The 20180-nt window shown below is 45.1% G+C and overlaps 2 protein-coding genes and 1 pseudogene across 2 annotated transcripts; 1 reads left to right on the forward strand and 2 right to left on the reverse strand.

The window, feature by feature from the left end:
• Window positions 1-396: 396 nt before the first annotated feature.
• Window positions 397-2119, reverse strand: LOC125530399 (annotated as a pseudogene).
• A 351-nt stretch (window positions 2120-2470) lies between these two features.
• Window positions 2471-13306, forward strand: LOC125530396 (UPF0481 protein At3g47200-like). The gene is made up of 4 exons (XM_048694795.1): window positions 2471-3138; window positions 7530-8284; window positions 12270-12429; window positions 12881-13306. The coding sequence occupies exons 1-4, from the start codon at window positions 2506-2508 to the stop codon at window positions 13304-13306; spliced, it is 1974 nt and encodes a 657-aa protein (XP_048550752.1). The 5' UTR covers window positions 2471-2505.
• A 347-nt stretch (window positions 13307-13653) lies between these two features.
• On the reverse strand, window positions 13654-17063 carry LOC125530398 (epoxide hydrolase A-like). The gene is made up of 4 exons (XM_048694796.1): window positions 16693-17063; window positions 16430-16606; window positions 14298-14536; window positions 13654-14223 (listed from the first exon to the last, which is right to left on the reverse strand). The coding sequence occupies exons 1-4, from the start codon at window positions 16987-16989 to the stop codon at window positions 13962-13964; spliced, it is 975 nt and encodes a 324-aa protein (XP_048550753.1). The 5' UTR covers window positions 16990-17063; the 3' UTR covers window positions 13654-13961.
• Between the last annotated feature and the right edge of the window lie 3117 nt (window positions 17064-20180).

A 20180-nucleotide genomic window follows, 5' to 3' on the forward strand; every position in this document is an offset into this window, starting at 1 on the left:
GATCTCTCGTTGGTGCAGCCCTGCATCTCTCTCTCCCTCCTCTTCTGTGGTGCTTGGCGAAGCCCTGCAGGATTGTCACGCTCCTCCATCACCACCACGCCGTTGTGCTGCTGCTGGACGGAGTCTTTCTCAACCTCTCCCTCTCTCCTTGCTGGATCAAGGCGTGGGAGACGTCACCGGGCTGTACGTGTGTTGAACGCGGAGGTGCCGTCCGTTCGGCACTTGGTCATCGGTGATTTGGATCACGACGAGTACGACTCCATCAACCCCGTTCACTTGAACGCTTCCGCTTAGCTATCTACAAGGGTATGTAGATGCACTCTCCCTCCCCTCGTTGCTAGATTACTCCATAGATTGATCTTGGTGACACGTAGGAAAATTTTGAATTTATGCTACGTTCCCCAACACACTGAACTTGAAAGCTCCGCTCTCGATTTAGTGTTTGATTCCAAAGGACTTGACACCAGTGTCCTTATCACCCCCGATAAACTTTGCAGGCACCGTGATCATTGCGCCTTGCCATAGCGCGGCAAGCATCCAGTTCCTATGTTTCCCATAAATTAGTGCTAGAAAGCAAGATTGAACAGAAATCATGTAGAGAAATTGTGAAACTTACGTGTCCATCATGCGGTAGTAGTTGAGTGACACGGTGAAACCATACTTTGGAAACTTCTCGGCGCACCGACCCAGTTCTTCCTCGGCCATCCAAAGGAAGAGGGTACGATGATGCCTCCAAAAAGTCTATTATCTCCACTCCATGAGGAGCAGTGAGGTCATCTAATTCGATGGAGTAGAGCTTCTTTAGGACGGTCACAGCATCGTACCGATCGAATGCCCTTTCCGCTCTTCCGGGTTCCTACATGGTTGATTTTGAAACAAGTTGGTCCTTTGCAACAGCTATGGTGCTCAATACATACAGACCATTCGCGACTACAATTCCACAACCACCAGGTAAAGAGATATGTTGTGCCTGAAAATGTAAATTGGGACCCCCCCCCCACACACACACAAAAAGTAATTTGGAGCAAATGAAGGCCAACTTAGTGTATGTGTTAAATCATCGAATCTCTCTTGCATGACTAATACTTTTGGGAAATATTATTTTCCTAATTTTGGAGCAAAACTATTACTTATGCAAATAGAAGGTGCATTGTTCCTCCAGCTTTAAGAAAACTAATGGTATCATCATCTAAGACATAGAGTATCAATTAGAGTAGCAAATTTAAATTTCTTGTTAGCACAGAAGTTAAGAAATTCGTCAACCCCCCTTAAATCATCCTCTTCTTGTTCTCTCTCAGCACTAAACCATCAGCTGATTCAGTTGTATGTGATTAATTTCCATGTCACACAAGTCAATTCACTGCTTCCAAGCACATGGCGTTGGCAATAAGAAGAATGGATGGTGAAAATATATAGGGCAGAGTCACATGGTACCGAGTGATGTAGAAGCCATCGCCGCGTGCCGCGAACATCTCCGTCACGGGTCGAGGGGAGTGTGGGAAGAACGGCACCCCTAGCGCGACGAGGGTGCGCACCCGGTCCGGCCGGAACAAGCACATATGCCACATCGCCTGCGCGTCCAAGTCGTGCCCCACCACCACCACCTGCACCGGCGCCTGGTATCAGTGCGTCACTCGCGACAGCTGCCGTGAAAAAAAAAACAAGCTACATCGGTGCAGCGAAGGGCGCACCTTGGGGATGCGAAGGTGATCCAAGAGCGCTATGATGTTGCCGCCGACGTGGAGGACGGTGTAGGCGGTATGGTCGGCCGGGGAGCCAGAGTCATCGAAGCCTCGGAGGTCGGGGGCCAGGCCATCTAGTGGCACCACGAGAACCAGAGCTCCCGGAAGCCATGCAGGAGGATCATTGTGGGGCCGGTGGCGGGGCCCTGCTTTACCACATGGAGGGACACGCCATTCACGTCAGCGTTTCAGTGCCGCACACCGCCGTTCTCCTACTTGACTTAGTTGACTCGCTGGTGGGCTGGGAATACCATTGTCTACATAATCATCAACCACAGGTTGGTTCGCATGTCTTGGTCGATGTGAGAAATGGGCACAACGGCGCAACGCACCTGTCTGCAAGCACGTCTCCGGTGATTTGTACCACTTCCATCCATTCTGGCAAATTGCAGAAACTATAGAAAAACAAATGGATGCGATGCGTTCCCTACTCCACTCCACCCTAAACCATATGTTATCATTCCCGACAGCAGCTACTTTGACGTACATATTCCTCGCTTCCTCACGGCTCTGGCCGGATGCTCCCCCTAGCATCTTGTATGGACCACATGCAATAAACAAAAGACCATCATGACCCCTTCCTGATATAGTAATATGGAGTATATTATGTGGCATGCAATGCAAGTAACCTTTATTGCATAGGCAACGTATATGCCAAACATCATCTTTATCTGTGTATATATATCTTGCTAACCTCCCCTGCACGAACACACATCTACTAACCTATCCATAGCAATCACATATCATATACAGATCAATCAGAATGGCGGCGGCCGGCGGCAGCAGCAAGAGGACGTGGGTGGTGGACGTGGAGAAGAAGCTCAAGGAAGCCGGCAATTCGTCCGCGTCGCGGTGGGAGCGCCACTGCATCTACCGTGTGCCGCCCTGCATGACCAACATCAAGAGCAAGGCGTACCAACCGCAGGTGGTGTCGCTGGGCCCATTCCACCACGGCGACCTCGACCTGCGGCCCATGGAGGAGCACAAGTGCCGGGCACTGCGGCAGCTGCTCCAGCGCGCGGAGCGGACCTTCGACGAGCTCGTCGACGGCGTGGAGGACGTCGCGGAGCAGCTCGAGGGCGCGTACATGGACCTCGACAGCGAGTGGCGCGCCGATGGCGGGGGCAGGGAGCGGTTCCTGGCCATGATGATCTTCGACGGCTGCTTCCTGCCGGGAGGGGTGGGCTTCGACGGCTGCTTCCTGCTGGAGGTGATGAGGTGCACGGCCGCAGACGGGAAGCAGGTCGGCGACTACGCGCATAACGACCCGATCTTCAGCCCCCACGGGATACTCTACATGGTGCCCTACATCCGGCGAGACGTGCTCATGCTCGAGAACCAGCTACCGCTGCTCCTGCTCCAGAAGCTCGTCGGGGTTGAGAGTGGAAAGCCTCCGGTAATTAACTAATCTGCCTTCTAATATTGCTGTAGAAAAACTGAAACAATAAAAATCCCACAGAAATAATACCCCCTTCGATGCATATTAATTGTCTCTGATTTAGTGCAAAATTGTACTCCCTTCTATCCATTGTCGCTCACATACAACTTCAGTACAAAGTGACAGACAATTAATATTAATCGGAGGAAGTAATAAACGAAAAGAAATGTATCTGCATGAAAATCATCCTGAAATTAATTTGAAGTATGACTTGCAATAACTAAATCCACACTAGTTAACATATACTCCCTCCGTCTCAAAATAAGTCTCAACTTTAGTTTAACTTTGTATTAAAATTAGTATAAAGTTGAGACACTTATTTTGAGATTGAGAGAGTGCAATACTAGTCTAATCTTGTTCTGAAGGTCTTGTATCCAGAATTTCATGAATATAAAAAAATCACAAATCAAACTTTTGGTTCATAGTATATCAATTATCTAAATTATTACATTGAAAGATTTTTTTTAGTAGAGAGAGAGAGACCGAAAGATACATGCAACGTACTTCTCTTTGCACGCCCTTTTACTTTTCCTGGCAGAAAATACTGCATGGTAGGTAGTGGTGCCAATGGAGAAGAATACTAGATACGACTAAGGCTAGTCATAGCGGGGAGTAATTTAGACTAGTGTCATGCATATAACACATTTTTATTATCTTCATAGTGGGTAATAACATACATGAGTATCATGCAAACTTTCATTCACGCAGACTCACTTCGCATTGGAGTGTGTTATGTTACAGTAACATACTGTGTTACCACCAGCATCTTTCTCTCTCTCTCTACTAATTACTTGCCACATAAATAATTTTTTCTTGAGGTGCATTCACTGGTAGAAAAAGAGCCTTTAGTTCCGGTTCCGGAACCGGGACTAAAGTGTCGGTACTAATGCCCTGACCCTTTAGTCCGGTTCAATCCAGAACCGGGACTAAAGGCCCTCCACGTGGCCGGTCCACCTTTAGTCCCGGTTGGTAACACCAACCGGTACTAAAGGAAATTTTCTGATTTTTTTGAAAAAAAAAATTGAATTTTTTTTATTTTCAAATTTCTGAATTATTTTAACATCTAATCTCTAATCACCCCTCATCATTGCTCAATTTAATCTCTAATCACCCCTCATCATTCCAAATCATCTAACTTCCCGAACGGTCACCCATCCTCTCACTACTTCAACCTGAGCACGCTTAACTTTCGGGTTCTATTCTCCCTCGTTTCCAAGTCTGCACTTGTTGTTTTCCTGACAATAGTAAGATATCAATCCTATTAACCCTCAGGAATTTAGCTTGAGCATGAAGTCACATATTTCACTGTTTGAGTTTAAAACTATTGTTCTAAAAAACAATAATTTTTTAGTAACACTAATATTTCTTGAATAAGTAGTTTGACCATTGTTTGACCACGGTTTGACCAGATTTGACCAAAATTCAAAAAAGGTGAAATAATTATTTAATAACACTAATATTCTTGAATAATTATTTAGTAACACTAATACTTCTTGAATAAGTAGTTTGACCATAGTTTGACAAGATCCGTTAAATTTGGATGTAACTTTTCGAGTAGATGATTTTTCTTATAAAAAACTTTTTCATCCGAGTTAGTATGCAAAAGTTATGCCCATTTTTACAAATTTCAGAGAGATTTTGCAAATAAAGTCAAAATTCACATTTGCAAATTTTCCCAACAACTAGACCACATACCACATGGGAAACTTATTTTATTTTATTTTATTGACATTTGCATCATTTTCTTTTGTTTTTTCTAAAACTGAAAAGGCGGTCCATGGGAGGGGGGGGAGTTTGAAAATGGGACCTTTAGTACCGGTTCGTGCCATGAACCGGTACTAATGCCTCAAAGCCCATTAGTCCCGGTTGGTGGCACCAACCGGGACCAATGCGCATCGCACCCTTTAGTCCCGGTTCGTGGCACGAACCGGGACTAAAGGGCCCAGGTGAACTGGAACTAATGCCTTAGCCGCACGAACCGGGATAAATGCACCCATTGGTCCCGGTTCTGGACTGAACCGGGACTAATGGGCTTACCCGGCCTGGACCAAAGCCCCCTTTTCTACTAGTGATTATGTTACTAGCTAAGTTACTCCCACTATGGCTAGCCTAAAGAAGACAAATGAATCATATATGCCCAAGGGTATCAAAATACTACATGTGTTGGCACTAGCTGATTGGCTCCCAAGACCCAGTTGGGTAGCAGACCCGTCAGATTTTTTTCTAAATAGTACACAATAGCTATTGGTAAGTTGCCTTTAAAAAAATTGGGCCAGTTGATTCAAAAGAGGAGGCACAACCTCAAGGCTAATGACGACGATGCCGGGGCAAGAGCCAGGGAAGCCTCGGACATGAGCGAGTCAAAATCGGCGATGACATGACAGTGGTGTCGCAGGTGCATGGAGTCAAAGGCTTGACTTGTTCCGGAGCATGGTGGGGGATCCATGGCGGAGAGGGACATCATGGGGTAGAGGGATGGACGGTGGAGGAGGCGTGCACAATAGCGCCGGGCAGGGGTGGGGCAGCCGTTCTAGTTGGTGGTCATGGGGGGTGTTTGGTTCATGGGTGAAAGATGATGGATAGTAGAACGTGGGAGGAAGAGGAAAGTTGCTTGCTCTCGTGAGAGTGGTTGGGTAACCCCCAAGTGTAAGAGTGACATAAAGGTTGGGTAAACCCCCTCCCCATGGATAGTATTTCACTCTATTGAGAACCAAAGGTTTATGGAACTAGTAGGAATTCCATCATCAAGTAATGTCCTCGGTACTTGCATACCGAACACATAATAGTCTTGCCCCAATCGTTCCAAGAAGGTTGTCAAGCTTCTTGTCCTGCTGGTTACAAGGATAAATTTGTATGGTATGATAGGAATTGATATATAGAACAAAATAATAAAATTATAAATCAAGAAAACCAAATGTAATGGTATGTGCAATTAAGGAAGATAGACTAGGGGTCATAGTTTCACTAGAGTCATCTCTCCAACCAAGATAAATGTGTTGTGGTGAACAAATTACAGTTGGATGGTAATTAAATTGCAATATTTATATTTATGACTATGATTATTCGTGGAATAATCTTGTATACAAATTACATCTGTGATATGTAGACCGTTTGCAACAACATCTACAACTAATAGCAATACCTAAAGACCATATGCAGAATGCATTTTGAGGAGTAAGTTTATAACAAACAGAGTACTGCCATAAACAAAGTGACATAATATACATAGTAAAACTATCATCGGTGTGATAAAGAAACCATCGTTTTATTCTTAATTGCAACAATACATTACGTCTCCGTTCCCATTCTGTCACTGGGATGAATCAATGCAAGATTGAACCCACTATCATACACAACTCTCTTGAAGAACTCTCTATCAACTTGGCCAAAGAAGACAAATAGATCAGAGAGCATACATGACTATTTAATTATTTAGCAAAGAAATTTTAAAATATTCAATATAATTCAATGATCAATTTGATCATAATGTGAACAATTCATCGTCCCAGCAAATACAATCATCGATTACATCATATGGACCCCAATCATGTGAGGTAGCTAACGGGAATTTTGTATTGAATCACAAGGGAGAGAGTACTCCATCTAGCTACCGCTATGAATCGTAAGGTCCTTAAGAAAAGTACTCGCACATGGTCATGGTGACAGCAAGGCTGATAAAGATGGCTCCGTTGACAGATTCCCCTCTGACAGAGTTTTGGAACAGGCCTCCAGATTGTCTCTCCCTGGAAGAGGAATTTGCGGCAGTGGAAAAAATAGCGAAAAAATGATATGGTGGGTTTCAGGAAATATGGGATTTATAGGCAAAAAATTGTCGAAAGGCGGTGGGTAGTGGCCCCACAGGCCCCCCTTACGTGGGTGGGGCTTCGGTCGTTCTACCTGGCCACATAGGGGGCCTGCGGTGGCCCCTGATGCCTTCTGGATTTTTTATCTTCGAAAAAATTCTTCATAAATCTCTTAAGTTATTTTGAGCTCCGTAAATATTGATTTTCAGAAAGTAAAAAAAATGCAGAAAACATATACTACCTCCAGACACTGCATTAATAGGTTAGTCTAGAAAAATAAGAAAAATTACTGTAAAAGTATTCAAAAATAATATTATAATAGCATAAAATAATCAAAAAATATAGATGTGTTTAACACGTATCAAAATTCATCCAGCGGTCTAGTTACGATCCAACGGCTCAGGGAAATCGACTGAACGAAGTCATCTTTTTAGGCAACTTGTTAATAGACGGCCCTTTTTTCAAGTGATAATACAACATATCGGGTAATATATGGTGTCGCTTTCTCTTCATCTAATCTGTGTTAATGCTTGCATGGATGGCCAGAACGACGACTTCATCAACCGGATGGTGCTGAAATTTCTGGCCCAATCTTCCGGCCCGCTACCACCAGGCATCGGCCTAGGGCTCCACCCACTAGATGTCTTTCGCCGGAGCATGCTCGCTACTAAATGTCATAAAATCCGGAACCTTCAAGAAACGGAGGAGGACAACGCCATCATCCGGTCAGCAGTGGAGCTCTACGAAGCTGGAATCCAGTTCAAGCCGAGCAAGACGTTGAGCCTGCACGACATCCGGTTTCAGGGCGGCACACTGAGCATGCCGACGGTGTCAGTGGACGACTCCACCGAGTACATGTTCCTCAACATGATGGCGTTTGAGCGGCTGCACGCCGGCGCCGGTAACGACGTGACCGGCTACGTCTTCTTCATGGACAACATTATCGACTCGGCCAAGGATGTGGCGCTGCTGAGCTCCAAGGGGATCATCCAGAACGCCATCGGCAGCGACCAGGCCGTGGCCAAGCTGTTCAACACTATCTCCAGGGACGTGGTGCTTGAGCCCAACAGCGCTCTCGACGCCGTGCAGCGGCAGGTGAACGGCTACTTCCGGCAGCCATGGAACATTTGGCGCGCCAACCTCATCCACACATATTTCAGGAGCCCCTGGGCGTTCCTCTCCCTCGCCGCGGCCCGCTTCCTCCTCGGCATGACCGTTATGCAGACCGTCTACACCGTGCTGCAGTTCTACGGGAACGACAGCAACGGCCTGCCCCCGTCGGCCACTTCTCCTGCTACACCGTGCTGCAGTTCTACGGGAACGACAGCAACGGCCTGCCACCGTCGGCACCTTCTCCTATGTGAGCCAGCCGGCCACAAAAACTTAGTAATCACTAAGTACCTGCTACTCAATCTGCTTGCTTCACGAATTCGTTTTGCTTTCTGTTCGAGTTTTTGTTGTTGTTTTGTTTTTTGCGAGCGATTCGAGTTTTTGTTGTTGTGGTACATTGTCAATCCTCCGGGTTACCTGGACCCTGCAAGAACGAAGATAGTATGTGATGTGTTTGTGACTTTGTGTTGCTTTCGTTATGATTCAGTATATTTTTCGCACTTGCTATTCACTAGGCAACAACTAAAATAAATAGTTTTTTCTATTGATAGGTTTTAAAAGTGAGTAGGGCAGCAATGCGCTCAAGCCAGGGCCATGGCCATGGCATCGCCAGCCTTTCGTTTGGACCTTACTTAGTATGGTTAGTCTCGTAAGCTACAATGCGTGTTTTTTTTTAAAACAACGAGCCTTCTCGTCGATTTCGGAACCGCCAAACTACCCAGTTCTACAAAATTCAAAAAATAAAAGGCCGTGGCCAAAATGAAAACACCCACTTACTCAGAAGAAAACCGACTCAAAACTAGGCTTCCTGAAAGTTGGTACAGCGGGGACAAATTAACCAGGAAGTAAAAAACTAAACCAATCAATGGGCCGGCTCCCATCGCGAGCTCTGTGCGCTTTGCAGGCTGGAAGGAACCCACCAATCAATCAAGATATTTTCAAAAAAAAAAAACAATCAATCAATCAAGAAGAGAGAAGATGGCCTCCTATTCGTTTCTTTCCCCTCCCGTTTCTTATGGAGACTCGCCAAGCATTCTGTCCCCACAGCAGCGCTACTCCATCATCGAAACATGTCAACCTCACGAGCTTGTTGTCTTTGTGGGGCTGTTGATACCTGGCGCCATGCCCTTGTGGATTGCTCCGTCTCAAGGAGCACTTGGGCGCTGTCTTCCGAGGCGATCCTTGACAAGATGAGTACATGCATTGAGGAAAACGCAAAGAGATGGTTGTTTGTCATGCACGAAGCGCTTAGCCCGGATGATTTCCTTGTCTTCGTCGTCACCCTATGGGCGTTATGGGGCGCTCGAAGGAAGGCAATGTACGAGGACATCTTCCAGACACCTTATGCCATCAACGGGTTTGTAAACTCCTACATAACAGAACTTAAGGCTATCTAGAAGCCGCATGTCGCTGGTGTGAGGGGGTCACAAACTCGAGTTAATCGCTAGATTGCACTGCCATTGGGGATGGTCAAGATCAATGTCGATGCCGCAGTAGGCCGGGCGCGAGGTGCAGCGGGAGCTATCTATAGAGACCAAGACGGAGCCTTCCTGGGAGCTTCGGCGGTGGTTTTCTCCCATCTTTCGGACCCATGCACTTTGGAGATGCTCGCAATCCGGGAGGCTTTGGCATTGGCAGATGACATATATGTCAGAAGGGTACATATTGCTTTGGATTGTAAATTGGCCGCATGGAGTTCAACAGAGAGGAAGGAGTACATGGCGATGTGCACAATGTATGCAAGGAGCGTGGCCATGCCCATGCGTGTGCGTTGGTTTTTTGGGACCCTGCATGGAGTGGTATGCTTGGTGATGCACACAAGATTAGCCAAGAAATCCTGAAAAAATGCGCATCAACTGTTCAATTTATGCATATAGAGGCTCTTCGTAAGATAGAAGTTGATATTCTTCATATGTTGTCTTAACCATGCTTTCCTGATCAGCAAAGAAATCCTGAAAAAATGTGCATCTTCTGTTCAATTTATGCATATAGAGGCTCTTCGTAAGATAGAAGATGATGTTCTTCATATAATCATGCTTTCCTGATCAGCCAAGAAATCCTGAAAAAATGTGCATATAATGTTCAATTTATGCATAAACGGCTCTTTGTAAGATAGAAGATGATGTTCTTTATATGTCGCCTTCATGCTTTCCGGAAAAGCATAAGCATGTATAGCTGACATCACCATATATAGGCCTGGTTTATTATTGCGATCTCTGCCATACCTATGTGCAGCTCTTTTTTAGCTAATCCTTATTTTGCAGGACTCGTGGTTCAATTCAATAAAAATAATGTGCCCTATAGCATTTTTTCAATGTGACGGAGCAACATCCAAGAGGGTCAGTGCTGGACCGATAGGTGTCTCTACGAGTCTGCACATTATGTTACCCTGTGATAAGATCCTCCATGGAGCGAAATTTATCTTCATGTGTCACAAAAAACAAGTTTGATCGGTGCTAATGGGGTTGCTGCTATGAGTAGTCTCTTTAGAGCTAACTGTACGGACTTTGAGACAGATTCTTTTTGTGAAATGCTGCCTTCTGAAGGAGGTGCTCACAGATCGATTCCTTTTTTCAGAAAAATATCATCTTACTATGATCATGCTTTTAGACCTTCTGCTTTAGCAGTGATGCAGGTTATCCCTTTTTGCAAGAAAGGTTATTTCGCTGCTCATGTCTTTATGTGGCTGGGCTCTCTCAAGCAACAGGAAACACACATTTCGGCAGGGAATCACAAAGCTTTCAGCAGTAATGTCCAACAGGCTATTGTGAAACCCAGCAGAATTGGATAGGGATGCCAAGCTGCTGATTTTCTGTCAGGTAAAACAATTGCTCATGCAAATGCATGTTCAGCTCTATTTTGTTGTTACAATGTTGAATTCTCTTTTAATTTGGTGTTCTCCTTACCGACGTTCTTTGCTGAGGACTGTCTCAGCTTTGGATAAACATCTATTATGTTCTCAGAGGAATAAGTAATAGCCTTGTCATGCTTCTAATGTGTTATTCCTTTGTTGTTATTATGGTAGTACGAACCCAGTTTGTTGTTTGGTTTATCTAAATATAAGAGAACATGGTTTCCATACATTTTAAATTACAGAACATGTTAGCTTAACTATGGGCTACAATATATAGGTAAAATGTGTATCCTTTGTGACAAAGATTTCTGTGAATTCTGCCATCTTTTGTCCAGACTACTCTGTCATGCTAACAAAATGCTGGAAGGGTAATGCTTCGTATGATCAGCAGGCATGCCCGCCTGAATTGGGCGCCATGTTTTCTTGCAATAAAGGACTTTCTGATACACTTGAAAAGTAGCCTATAAAATCGAAACAAGAGTTTGATAATTGATTTATAAAGGACTTTGTGCGTTTAGAGTTTTGACAATGATAGACAACGGAGGAATGACCACGATCACTCTACTTTGTTGCTTCATCTTGCGGTACAATAATGATATGCCAAATTATTAGCATTATTATTTGGTATAAAGAATTTTAGGCGCCATTTATTTCTTCTTACATTAGTATTTGGAATAAACATTCCCCTAATTTTTAAGGTATTTAGATGAATAGTTTTTCAAATTGCATGGTCATTCCATATCTAGAATTATCTTTTCCTTGCATTATATTTTAGAATAAACAGCTCTTGCATTTTATGTTTTTTTTGCCAAATGGATTCTCCTACTATATATGCTTGCCTTATTCAGAACATGTACAGCAGTGTGTCATGAGCATATGGCATCGTTGCATCTTATTTGGTTGTGTACAAATTTATCACAATATTTCCCTTTATGATGCATAATTAATTTAGTCCAGTTTAGTCCTCAGATATGTTCATCTTCTTGTTCATCAGATTTGATGAGAGACTGATGCTGCTGCGACCATAAGTGCTGGTGATTTCTGTACATGCACCGAACCAACTAAAGCAAACATCGAATGTGTAACTTCTTCCTAGGTAAGAATAATGTGCGCTCATGTTTGCATAGTTTTTATATAGTAAGTTTGTAATGTACATGACCAAGTGGGGCCACATGACTCACCAAATAGTATTTGTTGTCTCTTGGATTGTTATTTATAAAAAATCATTTGTATTGATCTGAACAGAAAGGTCACATTTGCATTTTGGTTCCGTATGTATATGTAGTACTTTCACTGATCTTTTTTCCTATACAAACATACAGGGCGCAAGCATTGGGTGAATCAAATTCACCAAAGGTTGAAGGAGCTCATCCATCCAGTGAGAGCATTGCAGCTTCCCACATGCCATTTATTAATCCATTTGTTTTAATTGCATCAGATACTCCATCCTTCAATTGTATTGCCAGTGTCACTTACACATATGTAATTAAGAGAGAAAATTGGACTTTGCAAGGATGTCACACTACTATTATTTCGATGTGTTTTGCTGAGAAGCTTTATCAAAATTACTATAGTGATCAGTTTCATGGAGTGCCATTTGTTTACACTTTCCTTGCACGGTCACCTGTTGGCACATTCATGGTCATGAAATGCCTATGTTGTAGATTTATGATCCAATTTATTACTTGCTAGAAAAAACTTGTTGACATGGAACTAAGAGGATGGCCAATATGACCCGGAAAATATAGATGATGGTAGCTATATAAAATAATAAATATTGGTGTAGGTTCGGATGTTCTTTCACTGGAAATAGAAATTCAGTTCTTCCATGTCTATCTATTTGTAAAATTACTATCACTTTATTGGAAAAATAGACGGGCGCAGCAACGCGCGTCAATCATGATCTAGTTGTCATTACAATCTCACTGCCAAGACTAGAGAAGGAGCCGCTGCTGATGATGAGGGCTGCGGCAAGCTGTTCTTTGCTGAAGTGTTGTATAGGATCCCGTCGTCGGACCTGTTGGCCAGCGTATGCATGCTTGAACCTGCTGATGATAATGATAATGCTTCTTACTGCTATGGCTGTAAAAGGCATGGAAGTGGTGACCTGAAGCACCCTGCAGATCATACCGATTTCATTGGGGGGGGGGGGCAGATGACAGATCGTCGTGAATACTTTGACGACGAGGACACCGCTGAGAAGGCCAGGTTAAGGCGGCGGCTTGAGGGCTTTGATGTTGTATACAATGGGAATCAGCAAATGGTGAGACTTGCCAGGAAGCACCAAGGGGATGATGCTTCACACGAGACAAAGCGAATGAGGACACTTACCATGGAACACCAAGGGAATGGCACTTGACATCCCGTGGGCAGGCAAGGAGGGCACTGGGATCTTTCAAAAAAGAAAGGAGGGCACTGGGATTAATTGAACTCTTTCTGTGGGGCGGGACGCCCTGGAGTAGCATTTGTTGTGCCTGAATAAGTATTAATTGTTTCACCATGCATCAGCAACTTACCCTTGCTCTGATTATTAGATCTTCCAAGCTGTAGACCTGAGCAGCTTGCTTTTCCTGCTTCGTACTTGCACGTTAAAAATATCTACAGCATTTAGGATCAGGTAAGTGCTGTACTTATGGTTTCTATGGTTGATAATAGTATACAGATTTTTCTTCAATACTGTGACAAATAAAGTTCCCATGTTCAAGTGCAAGACCCATGAACATAACCTTATTTTTTTTTGTATTATACTAGATAAGTCCACTTTTCAAGGTACCTTTTGTCTTCTGCTAAGATAACAATGCTACATCTTCTTCAAACCTCACGCGCTTTAAACACTTGGTATTTTACATGCTAGCTCCTGTATTTGATAAACTCAACAAATAGTTATAGCTAGAACTCTCACATTTATTCGAGTATATAGTTCTACGAGCTTTGCCAATTTTCAGTCCATGAAAAGTGATTCACATATCCAAAACCAGCTCATACTCCATATGTTTACTAATTTCTTAGTAAGGCTATTTCGGCGTCTCCTCGCCAGATAACTTGTCCAGGAAGGACAATATCTCAGAGTTCACCCTCTCGGCCTGCTCTTGCTGGAGGTAATGGTGACCTTCAATGATGGCAACCTCAAGATCCGGAACACTGAACTTGAAAGCTCCGCTCTCAATGTAGTGTTTGATTCCAAAGGACTGGACACCAGTGTCCTTCTCACCCCCGATAAACTTTGCAGGCACCGTGATCTTCGCACCATGCCATGGCGCAGTAAGCATCCAATTCCTGTGTTTCCCATGAATTAGTGCTACAAAGCTAGGTCGAATAGAAATCATATGAAGAGAAACTCTGAAACTTACGTGTCCATCATGCGGTAGTAGTTGAGCGGCCCGGTGAAGCCAGACTTTTGAAACTTCTCGGCGTACTGACCCAGTTCTTCCTCGGTAATCCAAGGAAGTGGGGATGATGATGATTCCAAAAAGTCTATAATCTCGACTCCAGGAGGAGCAGTGAGGTCATCTAATTTGATGGAGTAGAACTTCTTTAGGACGGTTGCAGCAGCGTACCGATTGAATGCTCTTTCAGTTCTTCCAGGCTCTTGCATGCATGATTTTGAAACAAGTTGGTGTTTTGCACAGCTATGGCGCTAAATACATACAGATGAGGAGAATACATGGAACCTGGGTGCATATTAACCTGATATGCCCCAAAAAATAAAGAAATAGTTGAAAATGTCAAAAAGAAAACTTAAAAACCGTTGACAACAAACTTGATATTCTGTTCGTATAAAAAAATCACCAACGAAAAACTCCAGTCGACCTTTAGGCCAAAAAGAGAAAAAAAAGTGAGAACATAAAAGTGTGAATAATAACCTCAATATAGTGCTGACTTTGTTTTTTGTACAATTAAAGTTATTTCTTAGCGAATTTTTTTACACGAGTAGAACACTTCATCATGTTTCTTGCCAAAAAAAATCATGTTTTTTCAACCATGTTTGTAATTACCAAGTGAAAAATAACATACACCCAGGTTCCAAGCGTCCTCCTCCGAGACGATGACTACTAGTCTACCATCATAAGTTTATGCTCTATGCATGACTGGTGCCACCCTGAGGCCTGAAACTGTAATTTTGGACCCGCAAAAAAGCCAGTAATTTTGGAGCAAATGAAAGCTATACCATTACTTATGTGAAATATTGTTGTTCAATTTTGGAGGAAGACTATTACTTTACCCGAGGGTGCATTGGTCTAATCTTAAGAAAACAAATGGTATCATCCGAGAAGACTCCTTAGCGCTCGACCGCTCCAACGAGCGAAGCCAATCCAAGGCAAGTCATCAGCCGACCAGAATTTCCATAAGGGCCCACCACGTGAGGCCTTTGTATGAAGGCTGGGAAGGCATGAGGAGTCGGCCCCATCTGAAATCAACACTAATCGCCCCCCCCCCCCCACCCCCCTCCCTCCTTGGGGTCAATTAATCCGCCCCTAACTAATCACGTATTTAAACTCCTTCCAAAATCGAGCCTGTCCGAAAACGAGCGCTGCAACGCGCGCGCGCCAGATAGCCATCCCCGGTATCATCATCTAAAACATAGAATGTATCAATTAACAAAAAGTAAAAAAAACGAATTTTAAGTTTCTTAACAAAATTTAATACTAGCTTGGATAGTTGCGCTTATGGACAGCTAGTGCCCAAGATTAAGTCTTTAATGGTTGATAGAGAGTTTATTTCTCAGAAATTCATAGAGATCAGAATAAGGTTGCAGATTGACTAGCCAGTTATAGTCGCTCGAATTTAGCACGACTGTGTGACTACATGGCAAGGATCGTCCATGTATAGCTTGCCTCTAAATTGTAAGTTTGCAACCCTATTACTATGGAATAAAACTATGAACCTGAGAAAAAAAAGTTAGATGCGTCCACCAATTGCCCCCCTCTCTCCCTCCCTCCCTCCTTCCCTCTCTCTCCCTCTCTCTCTCACAGAAGCATCATCTGCTTCAGTTTTTTTATTTTGAGAAACAGTCCGCTTCAGTTTATATGTGATTAATTTCCATGTCAAAGAAGATAAATACATATATTAAAATAGGCTTCAGTTTGTATGTGATTATTTTCCATGTCAAAGAAGATAAATACACAGATTAAAATGGGCTTTTTCTTTATTGTTTTTGGGCCAGATATTTATCCTTTTTATGTAGCATGTATATAATCAAATTACTTGATGAAACTTTGTACATACTTGAAGCACATGCATATATATTTATTTGTATAAAAAAGATTGACATTTTTTAAAACTTCTAAATATATTTTGTTTTTGTTTTTTGCTCTGCAACGCCGCTCTGCTTGCTGTCTCTCTCTCTCAAAAAAGCATCATCTGCTTCAGTTTGTATGTGATTAATTTCTATGTCACAGAAGTCGATTCACTGCTTCCCGGAGCATGGCGTTGGCAATAAGAAGAATGGATGCATGCTAAAAAATACATAGGACAGCGTCACCTGGTACTGCGTGATGTAGAAGCCATCGCCGCGCGCCGCGAACATCTCCGACACGGGTCCAGGGGAGCGTGGGAAGAACGGCACCCCCAGCGCGACGACGGCGCGCACCCGGTCCGGCCGGAACAGGCACAGATGCCACGCCGCCTGGGCGCCCAAGTCATGCCCCACCACCACCACCTGCGGCGGCGCCGGGTGTCAGCGCGTCACTCGCAACGGCCGAGGGGTAAAAACACAAAGCTATAGCGGTGCAAAGAAGGGAGCACCTTGGGGAGGCGGAGGTGGTCGAGGAGCGCGACGACATCGCCGACGACGTGGAGGATGGTGTAGGCTGCAGGTTCAGCCGGGGCGCTAGAGTCGCCGAAGCCGCGGAGGTCAGGAGCCAGGGCACGGAAGCCGCGTGCGGCGACAGCGGCCATCTGGTGGCGCCAGGACAGCCAGAGCTCCGGGAAGCCGTGCAGGAGGAGCCCCGCCGGGCCGTCGGCGGGGCCCTGCTCGGCTACGTGCAGGGACACGCCGTTCACGTCGGCGTGCCAGTGCCGCACACCGCCGTTCTCGTTCATGGATAATGGCTTAGTTGACTCGCTCGCCGCGCACTGCTGGTGCTCTGCGGTTCTGTGGTCAGGAGCGGTGGCGATAGTGGCCAACCGAGAACGTATTGAAGTTTTGCAAGCTGACGAGGATACGTCCGCGTTGAACGGACATAAAAAAAATTGTTCCGGATTGACCAGGGCACCGCCTCATACTTTTCTCGCTTAGAAAGATGGGACCAAAAACGAGAAACGAGCGACCAGTCGACGACCAAAACGCACAACTTGATGAAGGCAAACAATTCGGTCCGGTTGACAACAAGGAAAAGTCCGCTAAAGAAAACAAAAAAAAAGTCCAAAACAAACCTTGAACTTGTAGACGGTTGCTAAGCCAAACCCTAAACTTTTAATGCTTGAAATCAGCACACCGAACTCTCTAATCTTGGTCTATTTTAAATCTTGAGTAGGTTCTCGAAGGGATTCTCGACGGGGCAACAGGTCAAACCGGGATCGTTGGCTGCGGCCGAAAGCGACTGGCCGGCCCACCAGGGTGAATAGTGTTTTTCTTTTATGTAGTGGCTGACTTAAAAATGTCGAAAATATGTAAAACTCCTAGGGAATCAAACTTATGATTTAGCACATGTTTGTAGCCGTGATAGATGCACATGCTTGTCCTTGTTTTTTCGCAACGGAACGAACAAAAGGGGGAGCAGCGTGGTGGCGATTATGTCGTGGTTGAAGATGATGGCCTGCTTGGGTATGGTTACAGATTCTTGTGTGGCAGGGTCTTCTCGCAAAGTTTAGGGATGATGACACAGAGCCCCAAAGATCTTCATGTTTTACTAGTTGTTAGGGTGCTCTTTGTTTTTTCTAGTTCTTTGTGCGTGTTTTAGGGTGTACTTACTTATACAGGTCAAAGACATTGTATTATTCCATGATTTGAATACAATCATGCTTTCTAAAAACAACTAAAACGGGATAACCTAGTTCAGCCACTCGCTTGTTGGCTCTGTGTAAGACGTCAACAATATGTCGCAAATAGAAAATGTCCCTATGCGTTTTAAGTGTTAGTTTTCCACAAAAATGCGCACGAGCCACGGCCCACAATCCTCTGATTCACTCCTACTGGCTCAGGAAAAAAACAGGCTATCATGTATCATTTTTAGTTTTGAAAAGTTGGTTTGGGTCGTTACGTTGGGTCGATTTCTGCGTTTGTTTCGACTCAAACGAATACGCGCGGACAGTTTGGATCGGCGCATTGGGTTGCTATAAAGACAACTTTTCTTGACTCGAGCATGTCAGCGTACATGGTTAATTTGTGTCAGTCTCCATTAGGCAGCAGAAATTAACCCACGTGCGTGCTCTTTCCGTGAGAAAGAATCAAAACCCTTTCTCTATTTAAAAGAAGAAGAAAAATCAAGAGAGCCACGTACATATATAGTCATCGAACCCGATCCAGTGGCGGTCCTAGCGGACACGGCTTCCTAGTCGAACTCATCACACCCTGCCTGCTACAAGAGCTTGCAAAATTAGAGTTGCCGCATCAGATTAGCCTCGCTCGTCCGCTTCATATACACGATGGCGACCGCACCGCAGCAACGCCGGCCACAAAATTCATGCACGCCGGAGGCTCCGGCTTCAATGGCGCCGATAGAGTGGACGCTCCCAGCAGATCTCCTGCTAGAGATCGTCGCGCGCTCCGACATCCACACCTTCGTTCGCTGCGCCGCATCATGCAAGCTCCTCCGCCGCGACATACTTAGCCCGTCCTTCATCCGCCGTGTCACACAACAAGGTGGTATCGTGCCCTCCTACATCCTCGCCTACCTGGATATTCGCGACGCGGGCGATCTACGGCCACCCGTATCTTTGGTCCACCCGGCCACGCCCACCGCCAGGTCCTTCATCCGCAAGTCTCTGGCGCCTTTCATGTCTCGCAGCGCTAATGACTTCCTTAGAGAGTACTATCCCGTGACGTCTCGCGGCGGTCTTGTCCTCCTATGCCACCGCCACCCTTGTAGCGGACCATCTGACATGTGTGTGTATGACCCCATCACTGGACAGCGCACCTTCCTACCCACGCCTCCTATCACCCCGGATTATAATGGATGCATCGGTAGGTGTGTCTTGCTCACCACCGCGGACGACATTGACTGCTACTTCTTGATATTCGCCGCCGAACTCAGCAGTAATGGACGTGCCATCAAAATCTAGACATTCACATCGTCAACCAGCACCTGGGGACCCATCGTGACCCATGACGGCTTCTTCCCGCAAAAGTGGCCCGATAGGCACCCCAAAGCCATTGTTCTCCCTGGTGACATTATCCACTGGTTGTTGGACGGTGGCGGCAAGATCATAACCTATGACGTCCGCACAGCTGAACCAGGCCAGCTGGAGGTCCATGTCCCTACTGTTACCAACTACGAAAGATGACTACTCTACCTAGGATCCTACTCCTCCCCAGTCGGGTGCCGGTCCAAGTTACTAAGACTGTTCTGTGCCGATGGTTTCACTATCTCCATGTGGCACCAGCTCCGTGACGGCGGTGGATGGGCCCTAGAGACTGTGATCAATGTGTGGGAGAAGGTTCGGTCTCTAGACCCCGACATCCCTGCCAACCGACATCTTGAAACTACGTTCATGCACCCGAGTGAGAGAAGCACTATCGTGGTCCTGTAGATAAGCCTACGCGAACATGATGTGATGAACTATTTCCATCCTCGGCTCGTCGTTCTTGATCTGGAAACGAAGGAGATCCGTGTTATGCGGCGTTGGGCTCTCTTCTTTAACCTATTTGAAATTGACATGCCTTCTCAGTTACGAGCCATGAAAATCTTTTTGTAACTAACTAGTATGCATCCTAGCAAACTTGCACATTAAGGTCACTATGCCGTGTGGAAAGCAATGATTTGTACTGCGACAAGACTATATATATGCATGTATTGTTGGGGAAGGTAGTAATTTCAAAAAAATTCCTACGCACACGCAAGATCATGGTGATGCATAGCAACGAGAGGGGAGAGTGTTGTCCACGTATCCTCGTAGACCGAAAGCGGAAGCGTTATAACAACGCGGTTGATGTAGTCATACGTCTTCACAGCCCGACTGATCAAGCACCGAAACTACGGCACCTCCGAGTTCTAGCACACGTTCAGCTTAATGACGATCCCCGGACTCCGATCCAGCAAAGTGTCAAGGATGAGTTCTGTCAGCACGACGGC

This window comes from Triticum urartu, unplaced genomic scaffold (genome assembly GCF_003073215.2).
Source record: "Triticum urartu cultivar G1812 unplaced genomic scaffold, Tu2.1 TuUngrouped_contig_6285, whole genome shotgun sequence".
NCBI classification, from domain to species: Eukaryota; Viridiplantae; Streptophyta; class Magnoliopsida; order Poales; family Poaceae; genus Triticum; species Triticum urartu.